The following is a 27,505-nucleotide window of genomic DNA, read 5'->3' on the forward strand; positions in this document are numbered from 1 at the left end:
GTGATAGACAAAAGCTTCTTCATCATTTAGAGCTTGGCCAATGTCCCGCGTAACTTCTGTTGCACATTCATGGGGGTTGACACTGCCTTGCAATTCTCCATGTGTGTACGTTGAAGTAGGTCAGTAGCATACTTCTTCTGAGTAAGACTCAACCCCCCAGAATTGGAAGCCACTTCAATGCCCAAGAAGTACTCTTCACTGGGAAGGACTGAGCTAGCTGATCCAATAGACGCCGAACTGCAGTCGGGCTGGAACTGGTGACGACGATGTCGTCGACGTAGACGAGCATATACCTGGTGATGCCGGCATGAGAGAAAATAAACAGGGATGTATCTGCTGTTGATGGAGCAAAACCAAGTTGCTGGAGACGATCACTGAGCCGAGAGTACCATGCGCGCGGCGACTGTTTGAGGCCATAGAGAGCCCGCTGAAGTTTACAGACATACCCCGGGTACCGAGGATCCTCAAAGCCGGGTGGTTGCTGCATATAGGCTGTCTCAGAGAGTTCGCCATGGAGGAAAGCATTGCTAACATCAAGCTGGCAAAGACTCCAGCCGCGCGAGATGGCAAGAGCAAGGACGAGTCGGACAGTTGCCGGTTTTACAACCGGACTGAAGGTGTCGAGGTAGTCGACACCGTACCGCTGAGTGAAGCCCTTGGCCACGAGACGGGCCTTGTACTTGTCGATGCTGCCGTCAGCGTGTTCTTTGACCTTGAAAACCCATTTGCACCCAATGACGTTATGTCCCGGCGGTCAAGGGACGAGCGTCCAGGTGCGGTTCTCCTGTAGAGAGGCAAACTCAAGCTCCATGGCCTTACGCCATGATGAATCCGTCATCGCGGAGCGGTAGGAAGTGGGTGCTGCAAGGAATGCCCGACGACGTGGGTCGTAGAGGACCGTGCCATCAGTAGGCACTAGAGGCTTGACAATGTTGTTGTGAAGCCGAGTAGTGACACCACGCTGCTCGGGCTGCTATGGAGCAGCTCCAGCCAAAGATCGTGCCGACGCGCGCAAAGTCACAGTGTCGGACAGCGCGGTATTGGACGAACCAGAAGAGGCCGGTTCGGTCCAAGCAGGCACATGCTCAACCACAACAGGGGAGGCCGGCGACGCAGGCTCATCCACGACAACGTCGGGCTGCATGGTATGGCTCACATCAGCAACCCCGTCAACAGAGGGCTGCATGGCACTGCCAGCGTCAGCAGAGGACGTACGTGAGCCGGCTGGAGAGGTACCTGCACCAGAAAAATCGCTCGAGGCAGGATGATTAGTATCCAACAAAGAGGTAGCAAAATCTCTTACGTGATCAACCTGTGCTACTGGCTGGGAATGTGGTAAAGGGATAGATCTAGATACAGGTTGAATGGGTGTTGGCAGAATGGAATTAGCAAATGGATACACATGTTCATTAAAGATAACATCACGTGAGATATAGACCCGTCCGGTGGATCTATCCAAACATTTATAACCTTTGTGCATGCTGCTATATCCGAGAAAAACACATTGGCGAGATCAAAAATCAAGTTTATGAATGTTGTAGCGTCGTAAATTAGGCCAGCATGCACAACCGAAAGTACGTAGACGAGAATAATCGGGAGTTTCATTGAACAGCATGGTAAGAGGTGTAGAGTTTTGAATGGTGCGGCTCGGCATGCGATTGATTAGGTAGCATGCAGTGAGGAAAGCTTCGTCCCAAAAACGAAGGGGAAGCGAGGAGTGAGCGAGGAGGGCAATGCCAGTTTCGACAATGTGTCGATGCTTTCGTTCCGCGATGCCGTCTTGCTGGGAGGTGTGTGGGCACGTAACACGGTGAGCGATGCTGACACGGGAAAAATATCGATGGAGCCGGCGATATTCACCCCCCCCCCAGTCTGACTAAACCGCACGAATTTTGGTATTAAGAAGTCGCTCAACATGGTTTTGAAAAACATAAAATGTGTTTTCAACATCAGATTTTCACTTAATCAGATAAATGCAAGTAAAGCGACTAAAATCATCCAAGAAACTCACGTAATATTTAAATCCGCCAACAGAGGTACGAGCCGGCCCCACGCATCGGTGTGAACTAGCTCAAGCGGAAAGTTGGTTACATGAGAGGAATTATTATATGGAAGCTGATGCATTTTGCCACGTTGGCAAGCATCACATACTAAAGACTCACGAGACGGTGCACAAGGTAGTTTATTCAACCTAATGACAGAATCGACGACGCTGGATGAAGGATGGCCGAGCCTCTTGTGCCAATGTTCAGAGGTGAGCTTGACAGCGGAGAGGACGTGGCGACTGGACTGACTGAAAGATGAAGACGCACGGAAGCTTGGCACCGGGTAGAGACTGCCGCGGCTTCTACCTTGCAGAAGGACCCTCCTCGTGACTTGATCCTTTAGACGAAAAAAGTCAGGATACATCTCGGCAAATGCACGGTTATCAGAAACGAGTTTATGAGTTGAAATAAGGTGTTTGTGCAACTCTGGAACGTGAAGAACATTTTTAAGCAGCAGTGGTTTGTGTGAGCCAGGAAGCATAGATTGACCAACGTGAGAGATTCGCAAACCTGCTCTGTTGGCGACATGGACCTTATCCTTGCCGTTGTAGCGATCATGGACCATGAGGCGATCAAGGTCGCTGGTGAGGTGGTCCGTCGCGCCGGAGTCGAGGTACCAGTTGGTGTCGACGGAGTAGCCACCATGGCCGCCGGTGTTGGTAGCGTTGCTGTTGCGCTCAGTGTTGCCGTAGCGCTCGCGGTTGTCCTCAGCCTGATAGGCATGGTTAAAACGCTGCCTGCACCTCAACGCATCATGCCCATATTTCTGGCAGACTTGGCAGGTGGGCTTGTTGCGATTGCGGCCTCCACGGCCACGGCCCTGCCCCTGGCCACCACGACCTCCACTGCGGGCTGCTGCATTAGCAGAGGAGGAGATCTCGCCGGTGGAAGTCTGCTGCTCAAGACGAAGCTCGGCGCTAAGCAAATACGCATAGAAGCTGGCAAGGCTCACTGGCTCATCACGTGCTGTGATTGAAGCAACAAGGGGCTCATATTCTGAGCCCAGACCAGCGAGCATGTAGCCAAGCACCTCCTCGTCGGAGAGGGGCTTGCCAACGGATGCCATAGCGTCGGCATACCCCTTCATCTTTTTGTAGTATGCAGCAGCAGATAGGTCCTTTTTCTTTTGGTTGGAGAGCATGTAGCGGATTTGCATCACGCGTGCGCGACTCTCTGAGGAAAACATCGCATGCAGCGCATCCCAGACGACACGGGAGGTGTGCAGCTGCGTCAATTGCCCGATGATGTCCTCAGTCATGGAGGAGAGCAAGGCGATGAGGACTACCTGGTCCTGTTGATACCAGCGAAGGAACACCGGATTTGCCACGATACGGGCAGCGTTGCCGGTACCCTCCGTGATGGTCTCCGCCGGTGGAGGGATGGTGCCATCGACGTAGCCGAAGGAGCCCTGCGCGCAAAGGACAGGGACGGCCTGAGTTTTCCAAAGAAGAAAATTCTCCCTTGTGAGGCGGATGGTGATCAGGTTAGCGATGGCCGCAATGGAGGCGGAGCCGGACGAGACGGTCGCGCCGGAGGTGCCATCGCTGGTGGCAGGAGTGGTGGACATGGTGAGGAAGAAGATCGAGCTCTGATTACCAAGATAGAAGAGATATTTGTCGTGATAATCCTCACTGTATTGAGCTGTTTATATAGTACATGTACATGTTCAGTTACAAGTCATTAGTGTTGGGGAACGTTGCAGAAAACAAAAATTTTCCTACAGTTTCACCACGATCCATCTATGAGTTCAACTAGCAACGAGTGGTTAGATGCATCTACGTACCTTGTAGATCGCGAGCGGAAGCGTTCAAAGAACGGGGATGAGGGAGTCGTACTCGACGTGATCCAAATCACCGGAGATCCTAGCGCCGAACGGACGGCACCTCCGCGTTCAACACACGTACGGTCAGCGTAACGTCTCCTCCTTCTTGATCCAGCAAGGGGAGAGGAGAGGTTGAGGAAGATGGCTCCAGCAGCAGCACGACGGCGTGGTGGTGATGGAGCTGCAGTACTCCGGCAGGGCTTCGCCAAGCACTATGGAGGAGGAGGAGGTGTTGGAGAGGGAGAGGGAGGCACCAAAGGCATGGGTAAGAAGTCCTCCATCTCCCCCACTATATATAGGAGGGCCAAGGGGGGGGGCGCCGGCCCTAGGAGATCTAATCTCCTAGGGGGGTGCGTCCAAGGGGAGGAATCCCTCCTCCCCAAGGCACCTAGGAGGTGCCTTCCCCTCCTAGGACTCTTCCTCCCTTGAAACCCTAGGCGCATGGGCCTCTTGGGGCTGGTGCCCTTGGCCCATGTAGGCCAAGGCGCACCCCCTACAGCCCATGTGGCCCCCCGGGACAGGTGGCCCCACCCGGTGGACCCCCGGGACCCCTCCGGTGGTCCCGATACAATACCGGTGACCCCGAAACTTGTCCCGATGCCCGAAATAGCACTTCCTATATATAATTCTTTACCTCCGAACCATTCCGGAACTCCTCATGACGTCCAGGATCTCATCCGGGACTCTGAACAACATTCGGGTTACTACATATACATATCCCTACAACCCTAGCGTCACCGAACCTTAAGTGTGTAGACCCTACGGGTTCGGGAGACATGTAGACATGACCGAGATCGCTCTCCGGTCAATAACCAACAGCGGGATCTGGATACCCATGTTGGCTCCCACATGCTCCTCGATGATCTCATCGGATGAACCACGATGTCGAGGATTCAAGCAACCTCGTATACAATTCCCTTTGTCAATCGGTATGTCACTTGCCCGAGATTCGATCGTCGGTATCCCAATACCTCGTTCAATCTCGTTACCGGCAAGTCACTTTACTCGTACCATAATGCATGATCCCGTGACCAGACACTTGGTCACTTTGAGCTCATTATGATGATGCATTACCGAGAGGGCCAAGTGATACCTCTCCGTCATACGGAGTGACAAATCCCAGTCTTGATCCGTGTCAACCCAACAGACACTTTCGGAGATACCCGTAGTATACCTTTATAGTCACCCAGTTACGTTGTGACGTTTGGTATGCCCAAAGCACTCCTACGGTATCCGGGAGTTACACGATCTCATGGTCTAAGGAAAAGATACTTGACATTGGAAAACTCTAGCAAACGAACTATACGATCTTATGCTATGTTTAGGATTGGGTCTTGTCCATCACATCATTCTCCTAATGATGTGATCTCGTTATCAATGACATCCAATGTCCATAGTCAGGAAACCATGACTATCTGTTGATCAACGAGCTAGTCAACTAGAGGCTTACTAGGGACATGTTGGTGTCTATTATTCACACATGTATTACGATTTTCAGATAACACAATTATAGCATGAATAAAGACAATTATCATGAACAAGGAAATATAATAATAATGCTTTTATTATTGCCTCTAGGGCATATTTCCAACAATTAGAACGTGGAATATCAAGGGTGAGGTCTCTAGAACTTCTACATTCTAGCACTAAGCTGTAATTGCTAGGCGTTGCAACTCATTATGCTAGACAGCACTAACTCGTAACATTTGACACGCCCGTCTCCACCACCGCTCGCCTCACCGCCCTCCGTGCGCGCCCTCCGACGGCGTGGACCGCATCAGCCACCTCTCCGACGCGCTCCTCTACGACATTGTCTCCCGCCTCCCCGTCAAGGACGCCGCCCGAACCTCCGCGCTCGCCACGCGCTGGCGCGGGGTCTGGAGCTCCACGTCGCTCGTCCTCGTTGACACCCACATGGTCTCCTCCGCGTGCGCCAGCACGCCGGACGTCATCGCCGTCGTCTCCCGCGTCCTCGCCGCGCACCAGGGGCCCTTCCGCTGCGTCCACCTCACCGGAAGCCGCATGGGCGCGTACCAGGCCCAGCTCAAGCGCTGGATCCGTCTCCTCACCGCCAGGGGCGTCCAGGAGCTCGTCCTCGTCAACCGCCCGTGGCTCTGTGAGGTGCCTCTCCCCAAGACGCTCTTCACCATCTCCACCCTCACCCGCCTCTACATCGGCATCAGGAAGTTTCCGAACACGGACGGCCTCCAAGGCGCCTCCTTCCCCCACCTCCGGGAGCTCGGCATCTGCAGCGTCGCCGTCGTCGCCCAGGAGCCCCGCCATGGAGATCCTCAACATCCAAGGGAGGATGAAGGGGGCGCGTCTCCGCCTCGTCAGCCACAGCCTTCGTTGCGTGCAGATCTGCTCTTTCGTCATGGAGAGCGTGGACATGTTGAACGCCCTGCGTCTGGAGCGTCTCATCATGTCAGAGTGTCTCAACCCTGCCGGCAGCGGATCATGCATTAAGGATTGGCAACGTCCCCAAGCTGAAAGTATTCAGGTTCCTGGAGCCAGGAAAATACGTGCTGGAGATTCAAGACACCGTCATCATGGTACTACACATCCATCCTCCGTATGATCATTCAGCTTTGTTCAATTTGCGAACAAGTGCAATTCAATGTGCCATCTTTTTTTGCTGAATCTGGTCCATTTCAATGCTGGCTGGGATTAAGACAAGTGCAAGCATGATGGTCACAAGCGTGAATGTCACGCGGGGAATTTCCGATCACACACCATTGTCCGTCGACTCAGGAGAGTCGAACCATATGGGAAACAAAAACACCTTCTCATTCGAGATGGCCTGGTTCGAACGCGAGGGGTTCTTGGACCTCATAGCCAGGGAATGGGCTAAGGGTGTAGGAGGTAGGACGGCGGTCGAGCGTTGGCAGAATAAAATTAGGCATTTGAGAAGTTTCTTACAGGGTTGGGCTACGCACCTCAGTGGGGTGTATAAGATCGAGAAGGATAGGCTCCTTTCTCTTGTACAGGCCCTGGACATAAAAGCTGAATCCGTGATTTTGCTGCCTCCTGAGCTCCAGGTTAAAAATGAGGCGGAGAAGAGGTTGAAAGAACTTCTCCGCGAAGAAGAATTGAAGTGGGCTTTGCGAGCTAAGGTCCGCAAAGTGATCCAAGGGGACGCGAATACTCAATTCTTTCACCTCATTGCTAATGGTAAGCACGGAAAGAAGCGGATCTTTCAACTTGAACAGGATGAGGGTACTATTTTAGGTCAGGATAATCTCAAAACCTATATTACCGATTATTATAGACAGTTATTTGGACCTCCGGAGGATAATTGTGTGTCCCTCGATGAGTCTAGGACTGAGGATGTGCCTCAATTGTCTGATGCCGATAATGATATCCTGGTTGCCCCGTTCTCAGAGAAGGAGGTGTTTGATGCTATTGCACAAATGAAAAACAATAAGGCTCCCGGACCGGATGGGTTCCCGGTCGAGTTCTATAAAAGTGCTGGCACATTATTAAAGGGGATTTACTACCTATGTTTCATGATCTATTCTCTGGACAGCTTCAATTATTTCACTTGAATTTTGGAACTATCACATTGCTCCCTAAGAAAATGGATGCTGTGAGAATTGAGCAGTTCAGGCCGATCTACCTCCTCAATGTTAGTTTCAAAATCTTCACCAAGGTCGGGACCAATAGGCTCACACAGATTGCGCATTCTGTGGTGCAACAATCCCAAACTGCTTTCATGTCGGACAGGAATATCCTTGAAGGGGTGGTTGTTCTTCATGAAACGCTCCATGAAATCCACTCCAAAAAATTAGATGGAGTAATTTTTAAGGTGGATTTCGAAAAAGCGTACGATAAGGTCAAGTGGTCATTTCTCCAATAGGCATTGTGTATGAAAGGTTTTGATGAAGCCTGGCGCCGACAGGTCGAATCCTTTATGCAAAAAGGGGGTGTGGGAATTAAAGTGAATGATGATATAGGTCATTACTTCCAGACACATAAAGGCCTCAGACAAGGAGATCCGATGTCCCCTATCCTGTTTAACATTGTGGTGGATATGTTAGAAATTTTGATAGGAAGGGCTAAGGAGAATGGTTAAGTGGGTGGTTTGGTACCTCATCTTGTTGATGGAGGTGTATCCATCCTTCAATACGCTGATGATACAATCATCTTTATGGAGCATGATTTGGCCAAGGTGAGAAATATGAAGCTGGTGTTATGCCTTTTTGAACAATTGACCGGGTTAAAGATTAACTTTCATAAAAGCGAGTTGTTCTGCTTTGGTAGAGCCAAAGACGAACAGGAGTCTTATGGCAATTGTTTGGGTGCGAGTTGGGGAGTTTACCTTTCTCATACCTTGGCATTCCGATACACCATCGTAGGCTGACAAACAGAGAATGGAAGTGCATCGGGGATCGATTTGAGAAAAAACTGAGCTGCTGGAAGGGTAAGCTCATGTCATATGGAGGCCGTTTGATCTTGATTAATTCGTTGCTCACGAGTATGCCTATGTTCCTCTTATCGTTCTTTGAGGTCTCAGTTGGTGTTAGGAAAAGACTGAACTTCTATCGGTCGCGCTTCTTTTGGCAGGGTGATGAACTTAAAAGAAAATACCGGCTTGCTAAATGGGACATCATCTGTCGACCGAAAGACCAAGGGGGTCTTGGTATTGAAAATCTTGAAGTTAAGAACAGATGCCTTCTTAGTAAGTGGTTGTGGAAGCTTTCTTCCGGGACTGAGGCCATGTGGGCGCAGATCCTCCGCAGCAAGTACCTCCAGACTAAAACATTGTCCCAGGTCACAGTCAGGCCGACTGATTCGCCTTTCTGAAAAGGACTAATGAAAGTCAAACAATCAATGTTCAATAGGACGAGGTTTGTTATTGAAAACGGTGCAAGTACACGTTTCTGGGAGGATACTTGGCTTGGCGACTCACCTTTAGCCATTCAATATCCGTCTTTATATCGGATTGCTCAACGACGTGAGGTGTTCGTGGCAACAGTATTACAATCTATCCCCCTTAATATTCAGTTTAAACGGTCGCTAGCGGGCAATCGTTGGGAAGAATGGCTCCATCTAGTTAGGAGACTGATGGAGGTTCAACTTTCTCACCAACCCGATGAATTACGCTGGAAGTTGACTAGATCTAGAGTATTTACAGTTAAATCAATGTATATTGATGTTATTAATTCGAACTCCATTCCAACTTCCAAGTATGTCTGGGCTGTCAAAGTTCCTTTAAAAATTAAAGTGTTTATGTGGTTCGTCCATAAACAAGTTATTTTAACAAAGGACAACTTGATAAAGCGTAATTGGACAGGACCTACTAGGTGTAGTTTCTGTGATCGGGATGAGATGATTAAGTATCTATTCTTTGATTGCCTGTTGGCCAAAGTTCTTTGGCAGACGGTCCATATTGCTTTTAATATTACTCCACCGACTTCTGTCAACGCATTATTTGGGACATGGCTTAATGGGGTTGAGCCTGACTTAGCAAGACATATTCAGGTTGGAGTTTGCGCTTTGTTGTGGACTATCTGGAATTGCAGAAATGATTTGGTTTTTAACAGAACATCACGGATTCATTTTTTGCAGGTTATTTTCCGAGCTACAGCAGTGATCCGTTCGTGGTCGCTACTCACTCCGATGGAGGCCAGGGAGCATTTGATTACTGGATCTATCCATTGGGAGATGGTAGCTCGGAATATTTTCAACCGGTTTGGATGGCGGTCATATAATAGGATAGGCAATTAGTTTACCTATTTATTTTTAGCCAGTCGGTTGTGGCGTCTTTTCCTGGCTAGTTTGTGTATCTAGCCTTTTAGGCTCTGTGTGAGTTGTCTTTTTCTTTGTTGGCACTTTTTGTTATTTGGTTTGCATCACTCTGATGCAGAGACCGAGGAGTCCTCTTTTTCGAAAAAAAAAGTATGAAGGTGCGCTTCGGAGTCTACGACGATGTCAAGATGGTGCCCGCCTTCCTCAAATGCTTCCCCAATGTCGAGGCGCTGCATATTACGGTACTACTAGCATTGCATCCTCATACATATCGATGGTGCACGATCCATTAATTACCTGCTGCTGACATACGCAATTTGCAGTCTGAAAAATGCGATCAACTCGCCGGCAAGTTCGACCTCAAGTTCTGGGAAGAGGTTGGTCTCGTCGTAAGTGTGCTCTTGCGCGGCTCAAGGTGATCACGTTTCGTGAATATCGTGCCAGGCAAGATGAGCTTGCCTTCCTCCAGTACATCCTGCAGAACGCAATGGTGCTCAAGTATGCAGTGGTCCAGATAGTCAATCCAAATTTCACTTCACTGTCGGTAGATGAGATGGCCTACACCATAGACAATATGCAGCCTCCTAAAAATAAAAGGTGGGCCAGTTCAGTTGGTTTATTAACCATGGGGACTCATGGCCCTGAAGGAGGTGAAACTTGGACTTTTCGCGAAGGAGCAGACCTCTCCGACGACGACCCTATTGCACCGGTTAAATTCATCATAAGGGGTTAGTCTTGTTTTGCACTATCTATAATTAATTCTACACATGATCGATGCACCGTTTTAGATTCTCAGTATGTTTTACTCCTATCTGAAGATTGTGCTAACATGATTATTATTGAATATACTATTGGTGAAGTAATTCAGTAGTGTTATTCCCTTGTACTCCCTCCATTTCCTTATACAAGGCCACTATCAAAAATACATTTTGCATCAATACAAGTCCATTAACAGTAACCGAGGTAAAAATTAATGATGTTTCCTCCTACTAGCAACTTTTTAATAATTACATGCATGTAGTAATAATGACACTCAATTATTTCCTTTTCATTCATTCGTTGCATGCGTATGGCGTATTAATGATCCCGGTTAATAAGAAGAAAAGTTGACTTGAAAAGCAATCATTAAATTTTGTCTTGGTACATGTAATATGAGTTTGTGGCCTTGTATAAGGGAATGGAGGGAGTACAATATATATGACCATCTAGCAACATATATACTTATTGCTTGCAGATTGCATCATGTGATCCTGATTTCTCATTAACAAAACTTAATTTAATTACCTCTATAGTGCGTGTTTCATTCTAGAGTTATTCCAGTATGAAATGTGAATCTTTGTGTATACCTATGCGAGCTAGGTTGTTTAATTTAATTAGGTATGCATTTATTTAGCTTTCAACCTCATGACCACTAGACATCCTACTAGACCAATTGTTCCTTGGACACAAGTCTCACCTTTCAGGTTGCATGCATGTTTCTCAATTCTCATTTTGCACAAAATTATGATGCATGCATGTTGTTTCCACTTAACCCTACTACACTAGCCAAAGTACTTACCTTGGTTAATTAGCCACTAAAATTACAGGCCATACCATTTATGTAATGCGCCTCACTTACTGGCAAAATTCACGCATTGCCAAGACCATAAGTTTGCATTTTGATAAAGAGGCAATTACACCGGTGGTGCTAGAACTTGCCACAAACGATCACTTTAGTACTAGAACTTACGGCATACATTGAAGTGGTGCAAAAACTTGGCTCGGACGTGCAAATACGGTGCTAATTGCATTTGTATACACCGGCGATGTTGACGGGCCATGACAGCATGGTGTAGGGCCAGCTGTCAGTGACTGCATTGTGAAGATGTGCCTGTGGCGTGCTATTTTACAAAACACCTTTCTTTATTTTTTGTTTTTTTCTTGAAAAGCCCCCTATCAAGTATACCGTAATTTGCACGTGTCGCATCAAGTGTGTCCCACCTATCAGAGAACCATCACAAATTTTATTAGAATGAAAAACAGGGTGCACCGAGGTATTCAAACAAGTGACATCGGTCTAACGCACGTGTGGCTAGCCACCCGCCCTAAGTTTGGTTGATGACTTACAAGCATACGCGAACTTTATATCTTGCATTAAACAACATAAATTTAAAAAAATAGTCCGGAGAAAAACTTACGCCCTTGGGGTTTCAAACGAGCGACACGAGTAAAAGTAGAAGGGCGTGCCACTCCAACTAATGGAATCTCATGTCTCCATAGAATTGTTGAAGTTTTTGTTTATAACATAACGTGCCCATGGGTTACAATTTCTGTTAGTTTTTCCCATTTTCAAAATTTATAAAAATATGTAAATTATAATATAAATAATATACATAAAAAATAAATTATACTAAAAATGATGACACATAATTTAGAAAATCCATAAAATAAAATAATGAATTATTTTGTATAATTTTAAAAAGTGTTTCCATATAAAAAATAATTTAGAAAATATATCTAAACAAATTATCATATAAGTTCAAAAAATAGCATGTGTTTTAATAAATATGCATGTTGTATAAAAAATAAATTATGATTTAATTTTCATGGTGTTTTAAATGTGTTCATGCATTTCAAAAAAGTTTGTGTGTTTTATTAACAAATGTATTTTAAATAAATATAAATTTATGTATGGAAATAATAATTCAATAGTGTGCCTCCAGACTACGGATTCTCAAATGAATACATATTTACAATTATAACTATAGTTACAATCTAAATATCTTTTATAAATTTGGAAAAATGAAAAGAAAAAACTGACATGTTGAAAATGGGCCCCGCTAACTGCTGTCTGTTGTAGCCCAGCGGGCGGCCAGTCGTAGCTGCTAAAAATACTTTCGCTCAAAAAAAAAGATGCCAAAAATCTTTCCTTCAAAAAAACAAAACCCCGCACACAAAGCACGTGGTTGTATTGGTAGTCCTCCTGTTAGTATCTCTCGCCTCGCTTGTTCGAAACACCTCAGCGTGTGTTTTTTGTGAAATTTAAATATCTACGCATGTGAGTTATCTTGAGGTTATTACCGGTTTAAATTCTAGGTGGCCAGCTTTTTTTCATTCTGAAAAAAATTTGTGATGTTTGCTCGCCATACATGCAGGTAGTGTACACCTACAGGGTCCTTTTCGAAAAAAATTGAAAAAAATCAGAGGGTTTTCGCAAAAGGAGTACGCCACACGCCCTGACTCCACCGTGCGTCAATGACAGCGGGCCCTATGCCATGCAGTCATGCTTGTCAGCGTCACCAGTTTATACAAACGCGATTAGCACCGTATTTGCACGCTCAAGCCAAGTTTTTGCATCAGTTCAATGTATGCCGCAAGTTCTAGCACTGAAGTGAACGTTTGTGCCAAGTTCTGGCACCACCGGTGTAATTGACTCTTTGATAAACAGCCTCAATTTCTTCAACATGTCTTGGTTCCTTCGGTTTTGCTATGTTGCTGGACCACTTGTCTACTTCCTCATCCTAATCAGGCTGTCTTTTGTTATGCTATCGTGTGGCATCAGTTGCAGGCCTGGCTACTCGCCAGCAGAAGTCACGAGCTGCCAAGCATCGCAACTGAGATCTTCGACACAAGGAGTTATGCATTGCCGGCCTGTTTAATCTGAAGAATTAGCCTACCTGGTTACTTTTCCATGGTTCTTGTAGTGATCGAGTTCTGAAAATGGTGTCAAGTTGCTACTCTGTTTTGCATGAGAGCCGTGTGTGTTGTGGTGTGCATGGAGCTGTGTGGTCTATTGCTAAAGCCTAAAGATCACTCTCCGGTAACTGAAAAAGACATGGTGTAGTTGGCAACTTTAGGCACAGCAGTTGTCGAGTCAACTGTAGAAGCAAGTTTCGTTTGATTATGATGAACTACCTGTTTACCGGAGCTCATTCTAGTTCAGTATAATATGGCTAGAGCTCATTCTCTGGTAGTACATAAGAAAGACATGTCGAATTGGGCAACTATTAGGAAGAACTAATGAATCCTTGGACTGTGAAACAACTTTAGTTTCATCGGGATGAAATACTTGTGCCTTCCGAACAGAATGCTCAAGGAGGCATCCTAGAAAACTGACATGGATAGGCCGAGTCATTTCTGTTAAGACTTGATGGTTAAAAGAGAACTATCTTACGGCTTGCAAATGTGCTTCCTAGTGTTATCTAAAGCCAAATTAAAAAAAGTTCTACGTACAAAGTAAATGCATGTAAAATATTTGGAATTCCAAGATATTGTGTACCATCTACCATCGGCGATTTTTCCTCGGGTCAGAAGAATGTTTTTCTCAACATATTTGACTGACATTGTTATTATAAATTGGTTATTTGGTGCTTCCTCCCTTAGTGTCAATGCACGGCTCAACCTCCCGCCTGGACTCCATCATGGCGACATTGCTTTAACGTCGTTAGGAGCTTGACATATGTGCCCAGATTCAGATCGCCACAGCTATCAGAAATCCACAGATGAACTTAGACTGTTCATCGGCAAACGACAGGGAACAGGAGCCGGGCTTTCTGCTTGATGGTTTCAGGATAGCCTCCATATGCCTACAGGTATAAATATCAGACCACCAAAACCAAGAAAGTACTTGAAAGGAAAAAATGAAGCACTCACCAGCCAGTTGTGAAGTTAAACGATCTCTGAATTGCTGCAATATCTGAAGACGATACAGCCTGAAGACCATAGCTTCCATGGATACACCAAATGTTCATGTCTCTAGCACATCATCTTGTTTAAGGAACACCTTCCAGCAAGAATTGGACAGCTAGTCTAATTTTCTGAGCTTGGCATTTTCAGAGTAACACCATCAATAGGGCCAGGACCAAGCTGCTCCAGCCTAACCAATTGACCGATACTTGTGGATAAGCAAAGCAAACTACTACCAAAACAAGAACCATACATGGCAACGCAAACCATTGGGATGCTCTTATTTAACGATAATCACAGCAGGAAACAAGCACAGGCGAAATAAATCACTACTTTTGAAATATCAGTTTGCCAAAAGAAGCACAAATTCAGTTGTTACAACCAAAGAGGCAACAGAGCATCGGCAATCATCCATCAATCAACTCCCCATCCCGCACTAACAGCACTTGTAGTTCCAGATAACCAGAGTCGACAAGCACAAAGTAAAGTAACAGAACCAGCTAATACTAGATAGATACAGGCAATGCAGATGCAATTGCAATCTAGGAGGAGGTGAACTTGGTGACGGCCTTGGTGCCCTCGGAGACGGCGTGCTTGGCGAGCTCCCCGGGGAGGACGAGGCGGACGGAGGTCTGGATCTCCCGGGAGGTGATGGTGGGCTTCTTGTTGTAGCGCGCGAGCTTGGCGGCCTCGGCGGCGAGCTTCTCGAAGATGTCGTTGATGAAGGAGTTCATGATGGACATGGCCTTGGAGGAGATGCCGACGTCGGGGTGCACCTGCTTCAGCACCTTGAAGATGTAGATCTTGTACGTCTCCACGCCCTTCTTCGCCTTGCTGCCCTTCTTCCGGCCCCTCGTCTTCGCCTCGCCGCCGGCCCCCTCCTTGGACGCCGTCTTGCCCGCCGGCAGCCGCTTCTCGGCCTTGGGCTTCTTCGCCGCCGGGGCCTTCTCCGTCGCCGGCTCCTCCTCCGCGGGCTTCTTCGCCGCCGGCTTCTTCTCCGCCTTGGGGGCCATCGCTCGCTGCTTCGGGAGAGTGGGGGATTTGCGGGTGCTGGAAGAGGGGGGGGGGTTGGGGGGGGGAGGGGAGGAGAGGAGGAGCGGGGCTGCTGGGTTTATACGGAGGGGGAGGCGGGCGCTGATTGGTCGAGGCGTGGTTGCCCCGGATCGATGAGGTGGAGCCGTAGGATGCGTTCGGCGATGTTTGGTGTGGACGGCGGGATGCGTTTCGGAGCGGATCGCTGGGTTTTTTGTAAGGGCAAAAATGATCTGGGCGGGAACGGAAACGCCGGAACCGCAGGTTGATTAGAGCGAGAGCGCGCGACCGCACCGCGGGAATGGTTTTGGATTTCGCAGGCTCAGGTTTTGAATCCTGCCCGCCACCAGCATTATAGAGCACCTAAGCCATGATGGCCTTCCCAAAAAAGTATCATTAAAGGACCCACAACCGGAGTATGCTATGCAAACGCTCGATCGGCCATCACTGTCTGGAGAAAAAAAGGACCACCTGCCGGCCTTCTCAAACAAAGCCCAAATATATGGTTGTACGGCAACCCCATACCCGGTTCATATGTGAGGCGAATTTGGAAAGATCCAGATGCGCCCGGACACCGTCCTCACGTCAAACCAACCCGCTATGGCTCATGCCATCCCCACCCCTATCCCTACAAAAACCCAAAGCCAGACACCAAACCCTAGTCAACCGTACTTTCTAAACCTTTTCGCTCCACTTTCATCTCCTCACCTTCCTTTCCCCGCCCTATCCTTTGCTCCGCCGACTGAGGGAAACTCACTGCAGACCATCGAGCTCGTCAACAGCGAAGGGCGAGGAGCTAGCGCTTTGCGTTGTACTCCGTCGCTCATGAATGGTCCGGGTACGGACCTCCTCGTCCACGGCGTCGGCGGCGACTCGGGTGGGCACCTGCAGCTCCGCGGCATCCCACGGATGCACGACGTGGTTTCATGCTTTCCCAGGTGGGCGACAAGGCGACCAACACCCGGCACCACCAACAATTACTCCTCCCGGGCGCCTTTGGGTGCTCGTGTCTACAAGGCAGCTGGGGTCTGAGGGTAGCCCGTATCTGTGCGTAAGGAAGAGGGTGGCAGAGGCAGCAGCCAGCCGCTCCAAGTGTGGGTCCGGGAGATCCTCTCCGGAGCCGTTGCCGCCCGCCAGCAACGGCGATGAGGCCCTCGGCAATGCCCGCGCCCTATGGCGGGGCGGCTTCACAATGGTCGGGCACCATGTATGCCTTCACGTGGGACCAATGCTCCTTCCCGAACCCGACGTATGAGTCGTGATAGCTCCAATTGTCACGAATGGCGTCAGGAAGCTCTAGCATCGCCCATCAAGTATTTGAGGAAAATCATCAACCAATACCGCATGTGTTTATTGGACCAGTTTTAGGATGCTAGTTTCATTGCGATGCATGTTTAGGACTCATTCATGATGGATATGATAAATGGTGGTTACGATCCTCCAATTTTTGATACAGTTGATCAAAATTCACTTTTATTTGATCTTGGGCAATCATTGGGCACTCAAAAGAATAAGGCGAAGGCAAGACTAAATGCATACTCATTCCAGAAGATACATTGTTGTGCAGAGAAAGGTTGAACACATGCATGTATATTATGCGTGGAACTAAGTAAAAGGACTCGGAGTACTGTAAGAAACCACGCATGGTACCATGAAGACAAGCACTACATGAAACCACATCCAACCTGAAAGAACATGCGGTGCCCCCATGTTTGGTTTTGGTAATTGATGACAATCTCTATGGACTAATGGTTGCCTTGAGTTATATTTGAAGGTTTTTGTCCATATGCTTTTCTTGGAGTACATGTGTTGGTTTCAAGGAGAGTTTGTGTCGACCAAGGTGCTATTCAAGGAATTACCTAAAGATTGGTCTTGTGAGAGGTTTATCAAGACTAAGTCAAAGAGTGAATCAAGTTGACCAGCCCACAAAGCGTAGAAGATGTACCGAGAGGGATCAAGTGATCCCATGGTATGGTAAGCATTGTCAATTACGCTTCGTGTACTAACCCATGGTCTTCGTGAGGATTCTTTGTGGGGTTAGGTTGCGGTGTGCAAGGTCAAGTGGAGCATCACGAAGAGATCAAATGCTTGAAGCTTGCCGTCCTTTGTGGTGACAATGGACTTGTGAAGATGTGCGGAAGAGTGGCTCACCCATAGTGGAGTATGGGGGAGCAATCAACTAGTCTTCATCAAGTCAACCCAATCAAGAAAGGTGGTCCAACTTGAGGGAGTCAAGATCGTCTTCATCTAGCTCAAGTGGACCATGTGCAAGGCAAAGGTTTGCCCTTGATAGGTTTTCTGTTTTACCGGTCATGATGGTAGTTGGGAGACTGGGTTATAGGATCGATTGTCGTACTATCAAGGGGGGCTCTCGATGAGTAGCTTGATCGTATTATTCGCTGAGAGCTCAAACCATTGCATCCTTGCATCATCTTTCTTGGTTCTTGTTTGGTTCTCTTTGAGAGTCTTAGAGCTTTTGGTCATCTTGATGACAAGCTTGAGTTCATCGAAAACGGAGTTCGCTTGCATACTCTATGATGTTTTCGTTGTTGGAGGTTTTGCCGGTTCTTCTTGGTTGGAGGTTTCACTCCTCTATTTGTTGGCATACCTCCCTTGCCTCTTCTTACTATAACCAGTCACTATTTTGATGCTACCCGTCGTCTTGTTTCCAACAAGCTTGAGTTTGCTCAATTCGGAGCTCATATGCAGAAGTTATGGCAGTTCTTGTTCTCTTGAGTGTGGTTTTGTCAGGGTCCGCGTTGGAAAGGTTTGGGTGGATTCATCACGTACACGTCTCCTTCTTCTTCCTTGGAGCTTCCTCCGTTTTCTTGCCTCCCTTGTGTGGCTGCCGTTGTTGGTTGCGGTAGTACTGCTCCCAGGAAAGCGGTAGTACCGTAGGCATCAGCGGTAGTATCGTGCAGTGGCACGATAGTACCGCAGGTGCCCACGGTAGTACCGCTCCCCTGGAGCCGCACTACCGCTGCCCACCAGGCTAGTGCCTCCCCTTTGTGGTAGTAGGAGCGGATGTAATTTTTTACATCCGCACCTACCGCGGTAGTACCGCTTTCGCCGTGCGGTAGTACCGCGCTATGCGGTCAGGCAGTAGTACCGCCCCTCGGCAGTACTACTGTGTCGGGTTTTTGCTACTTCCGTTTCTTTGCGGAAGTAGGAACGGAAGTTTCCCTTTTCCCCTGGCTGGGACTTTTGCCTCGCGGTAGTACCGCATGGGGGGCGCGTAGTACCGCGCGTGCGGAAGTTCCGCCCCTAGCTCCTGTGCGTCTGTTTATCGGTTCTGTGCTGGGGTTGCGGCAGTACCGTGGGTCGGTACGGTAGTACCGCACAGCCGTGCGGTAGTACCGCTTGGTTGCAAGCAGTAGTACCGCGCGGCCTTGCGGTAGTACCGCTGGCCAGGCGCAGTAGTACCGCTGGCCGCGGGCTGGTTGGTGGGTAACGGTTGGATTTTTCCCCACCTATAAAAGGGGGTCTTCTTCCCCAATGGACCTTATCCTTTTAGCTCGTGTTCTTCCCCCATTGTTGACCTTCTTCGAGCTTTGTAACTCTCAATCCCTCCAATGATTCTTGCTAGTTCTTGAGGGAAAAGAGAGAGGAGATCTAGATCCACGTTTCCACCAATCACTTTCTCCTCTTTGTGAGGGGAACCCCTTGGATCTAGATCTTGGAGTTCTTGGTGTTCTCCTTCTTGTTCTTCCTCTCATTTTCCTCCCTAGCACTAGTTGCTTCCGTAGGATTTGAGAGAGAAGGACTTGGGCACTCCGTGTGCCCTTGCCATTGCATTTGGTGCATCGGTTTGAGTTCTCCACGGTGATACGTGGAAGTTACAAGTTGAGAAGCTTATTACTCTTGGGTGCTTGGTACCCTTGAGCTTGTTCCTCTTGGGTGCTTGGGCGCCCTAGACGGTTGGTGGTGTTCGGAGCTCAATCATTGTGGTGTAAAGCTCGGGGCAAGCTTCGGGGTCTCCAATTAGGTTGTGGAGATCGCCCTGAGCAATTTGACGGGTACCGGTGACCGCCCCCAAGGGTTGCCAAAGTGTACGGGTTCGGTGACCGCCCCCAAGGGTTGCCATTTGTACGGGTTCGGTGACCGCCCTCAAGGGTCCCTTAGTGGAATCACGACATCTTGCATTGTGCGAGGGCGTGAGGAGATTACGGTGGCCCTAGTGGCTTCTTGGGGTGCATTGTGCCTCCACACCGCTCCAAACGGAGATTAGCATCCGCAAGGGTGTGAACTTCGGGATACATCGTCGTCTCCGCGTGCCTCGGTTATCTCTTACCCGAGCCCTTTACTTATGCACTTTACTTTGTGATAGCCATATTGTTTCTTGTCATATATCTTGCTATCACCTAAGTAGTTTATCTTGCTTAGCATAAGTTGTTGGTGCACATAGGTGAGCCTAGTTGTTTTAGGTTTTGTGCTTGACAAATTAACCGTTAGGTTTATTCCGCATTTGTTCAAGCCTAAACCGTAATTATTGTAAAGCGCCTATTCACCCCCCCCTCTAGGCGACATCCACGATCTTTCACAACCCATACCGATCGTAATAGCTCCCTCCAACATGGGTATCCACCATCCAAGAGCCAACGAACAAGTTTTGTGGTGCATATACTCTAGTGGTGAATAGGCACCATAGTGACATTGGAGTTAATAGCCATGTAAGTTTTGTTTGCTTCACATTGGTCATCATGTTCCTTACTTGCTTCACTTCATCCATTTATGTTGACGTTTGATTTCTGCTTGCAAGACGGGGTTGGCCGCCACTTTGTACCATCAAAACAAGAAGAACCATTCACTTTGTCCCATTGTTGGATGGTGTTCAATGGGAAACCCAAGTGGTCAACCCTCGTTTAATATTTCAACAAACCGGTCAAGAAGAAGAACAACTATGGCACAAGCTCTCACCAATCTATTGGATTGGATGATGACAATGACCAAGGGGGAGGACAGACATGTCATCGAGCCAAATAGGAGTAGACCCTTGAGGGGGAACAAGCGTGAAAAAGATAGGCCACGCATGACGACGGGACGAGCAAGGTCTCGCCCACTTGGACAGACATCTTTTCCAACAAAGTGGTGAAGAAAATGGAGGAGAGGTACAAGCTATTCTTGTATGTGCAAAAGGAGAGGATGGATTTTGACCGGGAGAGGGTGTGAGTTAGGATGATGATTGAGAGGTAGATGGTATCATGGTAGACATGAAGAAAATGAACAAAGGACAAAAATGGAAATTGAGAAGGAGAAGACATTTGAGACAATTGAGCTTGATAAAGAGAATGTGAGGCTAGCGAGGATCATGTTGGCCGACACCAATCTCATGCATGACCATTGCAAGAACTGGTTCATCAACCAAGAGAAGGATATCAATGTGCGCAATAAAGACAATTTGTTGTGGATTATTTCCGCTTGTGCTGATTTTTTGTGTGCTATATTGGTCGAATGATCCACGTGCATGTTTTTCTTTATTGATTTAAGGTTTCAAATATGGGATTACGATTGTCCGGACGAAAAAATGGGGTTGACCCACTTCTATTTGTGGTTACGTCCGAACGTGTCCGTGAACATATGGATTAAAGTAGGCAAGTGTGGTTGGAGATGCTCTTAGTTTATCTTGGGCAGTTGCATTAGGATAGCTATAATTAGTATCACTCTCTCTATTATAGCATGATTAATAATATAGAGGATTGATGGTTATAACATGTTGCCGTGCAGCTATAGCTAATATGTATAGTGCTGGGCTATAAGAAAATATACCGCTGCCTCCGTTTGTAAATATAAGTGTTTTTAGAGATTTTAGTATAGACAACATGAAGATGTATATAAACAGATTTTAGAGTGTAGATTCATTCATTTTGCTCCGTATATCAAAATTGCGTAGGAGCACTCGGCGACTCTCCACCCTGAAATCTGTTCCATAAATTCTCCTCGGGATCCACAATCACTATATTAGCTGTTTTGTATTCATCCATTCTCTCTCGCGTATTCATCACGCACTAATGCGTATGTCCATACTAAAGCTGACGCGTTTGTCCCGATGGCAGAAACTTCTATCCAAAGTGGTGGAGCCGGCCTCATGCACCATCTCCCCAACCATCATCTGCCCAACTACCAACCTTGTTAAATGCACCCGCTCCGGCAACGGCTCTTATTTAAGTTCATCTTCCTCCTTGGTTATGCTCATATTTAAGTTCATCTTCCTCACATCTCCCATATCCATTCGTTTCATTCACCTCATACATAGATGGTTCTGATAACCAAGTCAAGCTCAACACAACCCATGTCACATCTCCCATATCCATTTGATTTATAGTGGAAAAGACTTCTTCATTTTCATTGTGTGACACCTAGTGCATAAAGTTAGTAAAAAAACGAATGCACACTTTGTTCCAAACATTTTCACCACTGATTCACTTCACTGTAAGCAGATGAGATGACCCTCACCATAAACAATATGCCTAATGAGAAATGGGTCAGGAAATTTCAAATTCTTGTCTTTCAGAGTATTGGTCCTGAAGGATTGAGTCCTTGGATTTTTCAGCAAGGAGCAGACCTTTCCGATGGCGACCCTATTGCATCGGTTAAATTCATCACAATGCGGGTTAGTGTTGTTTTGCAGTATCTACATTTCTACCTACGATGCACTGTTTTATATTGTCAGTATGTGTTATCTGAAGATTGGGCATTCCTCTAGGCTGTGCCAACATGATTAGTTTGAATATATTGGTGAAGTAATTTAGTAGTGTTATTGTACAACATGATTATTCTGTAGTGCTTTTATTTTGCAGATATTCCAGTATGAAATGTGAATCTTTGTGTGCAGCTACGCCAGCTAGGTTCATTAATATAGGCATGAATTTATTTAACTTTCAACCGCACGACCACTAGACATCTTAAACCAATTGTTCCTTAAACACCAGGTTTCAACTTCCAGGACTTCAGAGGCTGCATGTTTCTCAGTTTTGATTTTGCAAAAAGCTATATGATGCATGGATGCATGTTGTTTCCACTAGCTAAATTATTAACCACCAACCGGCCATCATGTTAGACGTTTTGCAATACTCCCCACTTGCTGGCAAAATTCACATTGCCAAGACCTTTAGTTTGCATTTAGATATGCATTTTCTGTTCTACTATGTTGCTAGACCACTTGTCTGCTTCACTCCTAATCAGGCTGTCTTTTGTTATGCCTTCATGCGTATCAGCTGTAGGCCTGGCGAGGCGGCGGCTCACCAGCAGAAGTCACAAGCTGGCAAGCATCGCAACTGAGATCGTTGACACGTGGAGTCATGGAGTATGCACTAGCCTGGTTGCTTTCCATGGTTCTTGTTGTGATCGAATTCTGCAATGGTGTCAAGTTGCCACTCTTTTTTTGTAACGAGCAGTGTGCTCTATTGCCAGAGATCATTCTCCGAATTAAGGAACTGTGTGTAACTGAAAAAGACATGGTGGAGTAGGCAACGTTAGCCGTTAGGCAGAATTAAGGTGGTACCTTGGACTAAGAAACAAGTTTGTTTTGGTAATGCTGAACTACCTGTCACTGGTAGAAAAAGGGCCTGTTGTCCCGGTTCGTAAGGGCCTTTAGTCCCGGTTCCTGAACCGGGACTAAATGGTCGGTACTAATGCCACGACGCTTTAGTCCCGGTTCAGTCCAGAACCGGGACTGATGGACCTCCACGTGGCCTGTGCGCGGAGCCCAGGCAGGAGACCCTTTGGTCCCGGTTGGTGGCACCAATCGGGACCAATAGGCATCCACGCATCAGCATTTCCGTGGCTGGGGTTTTTATTTTTTTTGAAGGGGGGGGGGGGGTTTGGGGGTTTTGGGGGGTTAATTTAGGTGTTTCATATATTGTGTTAGCTAGCTATAATTAATAGAGAGAAGTGTCCTCTCTTATGTCCGTGCTTGGTCGACGCTACGTACTATACATACGTATAGAGAGGACTAGACACGCTAGCTAGCTAGTAAGCAAATGAAGGAAACAGAAGATCGTCATGAACATATATGCATACAGAGAGAAGTGATATCGACCACCTCTCCTTCTCCGAGATATTGGTCGAACAACAAGTTCTCGTATATCTATCCGACACTACCGGCTACATATATACAATAATTATCTCTTACAAATATAATCATACGGACTCATGGTCCACATAGTATTCTCCGTCTTCAGCGATCACGTGGTCAAGAAAGAATGCCGCCAATTCCTCTTGAATTGCTCGCATGCGAGTTGGTGCTAGGAGTTCATCCCGCTTCCGAAACATCTAATTTGAAGAAGGGGGTCAATACTTATATATATGAATGAATGAAACTCAACACAAATGATGGTAATAAAATAAAATTGTGAATGTTGTTATTTACGTACTTCATATTGTTCGTCAGAGTACCCGCCCCGCTCACAGGTCGTGTGGCGGATGGACTCGCAGACATAGTATCCACATAAATCATTCCCTTGTTCCTGCCACAACCACTTTACAAGAAATAGAGGTCAATCAAACTGATAAGCAAGAATGCTAAATGGTATTGATGAAACTAGCGCTTGAATCACTAGGAGATGCGTGGAACATGCTACTATAGTACTTACTTTCGGGTGTCTAAATTCCAGCTCCTTTGGCAGTCCCGGAACTTTTCTGGTGAATTTTCTCCAAACCCTGCCGGACAAAGAAAACAATTACTTGATATCAGGAAATGAACAAAGTTGCTGATATGGTGGATAATGATCGATTTAACTTACTTCTTGAGGATTTCAGTCATGTCCGCATACTCCCGGGGATCTTTTCATTTAGAGTCCAAGACAGTTACTACTCCCTGCTCAAGCCTAATCTCTAGGAGAATATAGTGGTACCTGCGCACGCATGCATAACTCATCAATTACATTACTATAACCTGGACTAATATATAAGGGAAACCGAATATGCACAAGACAGTAACACTCACTTGAAGTTGTAAGGAAAGAGTATTATATCTTTGTTTTCATTTTTTTGAATGATCGTAGCAAGTTGGCCTCGGTATCTTCGGGACGATGTTCAACCTCAGTTGCATCTATGAGATATGTGTTAACGAACCCAATATCACCGATTTGTCTTTTCTTCAATTCGGCGATCTTCAATCTGCATAATATAGTGAGGATAATTATAAATACATGCAATGAAAGAGATGAGCTATATAGAGAAACTTAATGACAGAAGTAGTAGTACTTACAGACAGTAGCAGGTGACCGTTGTTTTATCGAGGGCCAATTGATTGAAAAACTGATAGAACTCCTCAAATGGAATAGGCAACAGTTCAATTCCAATGAGGTCATGCTCCGGTTTAACTCTCGCATACAAAGTACTCCTCCCCCCAGACTCTCTGCAGATTTTCAAGTACCAATCGTGTAATCTTTGCATCATCGTTGTTAAAGATTTTTCATCTTTGACGAGAGGCTTCCCGTACTCGTATCTGTGTATCTGCACCTCCATGGGATCATAATGTACATCGTCGGGCAGGTAATCATCAACATTGCAATAACCGGGCACCATCCTCGGATCGACGATGTCGCTAGGCACCTTGAGCGGGGGGCACGATTGCTTCGCTTGTTCGCCGAGCTGGGCAATTTGTTTCCCAGCTGCTCGTCGTTCTTTCAGCCTTTGATCACTGACTGTACTTCCCGACCGCTCCGCTTCGGCCCATGTCTTTGCAATAATGCGCTCATAGTTGCCTTTCGGCGGAGACTCGGGTGGTTTTGCTAGGGCAGCCAGAGTGCGCTTCACTTTCACCGGGTCTACCTTCTCCTTCGGAGGTGGATGTCTCTTTGCTTTCAACCCTTGAAACCAGTCATCCACTTCGGTTCGCGCGATCTTCGCGTTCTCCTCCGGGGTCCTCTCGTATGGTAACTTCTGTGGACTCTTCAGAGAAGGACCGAATCTGTATGTCCTCCCGCCTCTGGTTGTACTGCTAGACACCGGCCGAGCAGACGGAGCGGTTGTCTTCTTTACTTACTTACGAGGCAGAGGAGAAGGACTACGACACGCCGGAGCAGCTGTCGGAGCGGCGGCGGGTCTCTTCCGCCCTTGCTGACGAGGCGGATAAGGAGGAGGCTGGCTGCTCGGGCGCGCCGACGCAGGCGGAGAAGGAGGCGGAGTGCCGCCACGCGCCGGAGAAGGAGCCGGCCGAGGGCCCTGATCGTCACTCGCCGGAGGAGGAGGCGGTGGAGGAGGCGGAGTGCCCTGACTCGCCGGAGGAGGAGGAGGAGGCGGAGGCGTCCAGTTCGGAAGGTTGATGAGCTCCTTCCGCCATAGGCATGGAGTCTTCAGAGCAGACCCCAGCCGAGTCTCCCCTTCACTGGTAGGGTGGTCAAGCTGGAGGTCCTCAAATCCCTCCGTTATTTCATCCACCATCACCCTAGCATATCCTTCTGGAATCGGCCGACAGTGAAAAGTTGCGCCGGGTTCAGTATGATAAACAAAGCCAACAGCCGCCTTGACCTTCAAATTCATCCATTGCGTCATAAGGTGGCAATTTTGAGACTCCGTGATAGCATCCACGGGATAGCTGGCAGGAGCCGTCAAGGCATGCTCTGGCTGAAGCAGCTCGGTGGAAGCCACGCTGCTTCTGCGCTGAGATGGCGGGGTAGCTTCGGGGGAAGTTTCGGCAGTACGTTTGCTGCGATTTGCTTCTCGTTCCTCTATCGCGTCTACCCTTGCTTGCAGCGCCTGCATTTGGGTCTGCTGCACTTTTTTCCTCCTCTCATGGGATTTGTAATCGCCTGCGTCCGGAAACCCAACCTTCCACGGAATGGAGCCTGGCGTGCCTCGTGTCCGTCTAGGGTGCTCAGGATTCCCGAGGGCCATTGTGAGCTCGTCGTTCTCTCTGTCTGGAAAGAACGTCCCTTGCTGCGCTGCTTCGATATACTGCTTAAGCTTCCTGACTGGTATGTCCATTTGATCGTTCGTCCAAATGCACTTCCCTGTTAAAGGGTCCAAGGTTCCGCCAGCCCCGAAGAACCAAGTCCGGCAACGGTCTGGCCAGTTAATTGTCTCTGGTTCGATCCCTTTATCAACCAGATCATTCTCAGTCTTGGCCCACTTAGGCCGGGCTACGAGGTAGCCACCTGACCCCGTGCAATGGTGATGCTTCTTCTTCGCAGCATTTTGCTTGTTTGTCGCCGGCATCTTCTTACTCTTTTCCGATGTCTTGTGGGCCACAAATGCGGGCCAGTGATCTCTAATCTTCTCATATCTGCCCTTGAATTCTGGTGTCTCATTATTTTCGACAAACTTATTCAGCTCTTTCTTCCACCTCCTGAATAGTTCTGCCATCCTCTTAAGAGCAAAAGACTTGATTAATTGCTCTTTAACTGGGTTCTCTGGATTATCCTCTGGCGGTAGGGTGAAATTTGACTTCAGCTCAGTCCAAAGATCATTTTTCTGCATATCATTGACATAAGACACCTCAGGGTCTTCTGTAGCCGGCTTAAACCATTGTTGGATGCTTATCGGGATCTTGTCCCTAACCAGAACCCCGCATGAGCAACAAATGCGTTCTTTGTTCGGATGGGTTCAATCAGTTGGCCGTCGGGCGCGATTGCTATGATCTCAAACCTTTCATCCGAGCTCAACTTTTTCTTCGGGCCTCGTCTCTTTACCGAAGTTGTGCTCGATCCGGAGGGCTAGAAAAAAGAACGAAGACTTAATTAATATGTGTACATACCAAAACAATGAATGCATCAATCAGCTAGTCAGCACAGGCTTAACTAATATATATACCTGGCCGGACTCGGTTCGGTCACTGGAGCCGTCATCACGGTCTCCTTCTTGCACTAGCATTGGGTCACCGGAGCCATCCTCATGTTATTCTTCTTGCACCGGCATTAGGTCACCGTAGCCAGCTTCTTCACCCTCTCCTTCAAGACCATCGGTGTCGTTGAGAAACAACGAGACGGCATCACTTCCTTCTGCGATTATGTCCCTCAACAACGCTTCTTTTGCTTCATCTCGGGCGGTGTCCATAGTTTCTACAAATATTTACAACATGGCAATTATTATTATTCAAACATTACAGATGGATATATTAGTGGCAAACGTAGAACTAGCTACCTAATCATAGCAAGGAATCATATATATTAATTAGTGGCCTCGACGCTGCTTCTCTAGGGTTTGGGGTGGCCTCGACAATGCTTCAAGGGTTTGGGGTGGCCTCGAGAAC

The 27,505-nt window shown here is 47.5% G+C and overlaps 1 protein-coding gene and 2 pseudogenes across 1 annotated transcript; 1 reads left to right on the plus strand and 2 right to left on the minus strand.

The window, feature by feature from the left end:
* Positions 1 to 2,954: 2,954 nt before the first annotated feature.
* LOC125511804 lies at positions 2,955 to 3,093 on the minus strand (annotated as a pseudogene).
* A 2,490-nt stretch (positions 3,094 to 5,583) lies between these two features.
* Positions 5,584 to 10,348, plus strand: LOC125506767 (annotated as a pseudogene).
* Positions 10,349 to 14,602: 4,254 nt separating this feature from the next.
* On the minus strand, positions 14,603 to 15,370 carry LOC125555623 (histone H2B.2-like). The gene has a single exon (XM_048718516.1). The coding sequence runs from the start codon at positions 15,291 to 15,293 to the stop codon at positions 14,823 to 14,825; it is 471 nt and encodes a 156-aa protein (XP_048574473.1). The 5' UTR covers positions 15,294 to 15,370; the 3' UTR covers positions 14,603 to 14,822.
* Between the last annotated feature and the right edge of the window lie 12,135 nt (positions 15,371 to 27,505).

This window comes from Triticum urartu, chromosome 5 (assembly GCF_003073215.2).
Source record: "Triticum urartu cultivar G1812 chromosome 5, Tu2.1, whole genome shotgun sequence".
Lineage (NCBI taxonomy): Eukaryota > Viridiplantae > Streptophyta > Magnoliopsida > Poales > Poaceae > Triticum > Triticum urartu.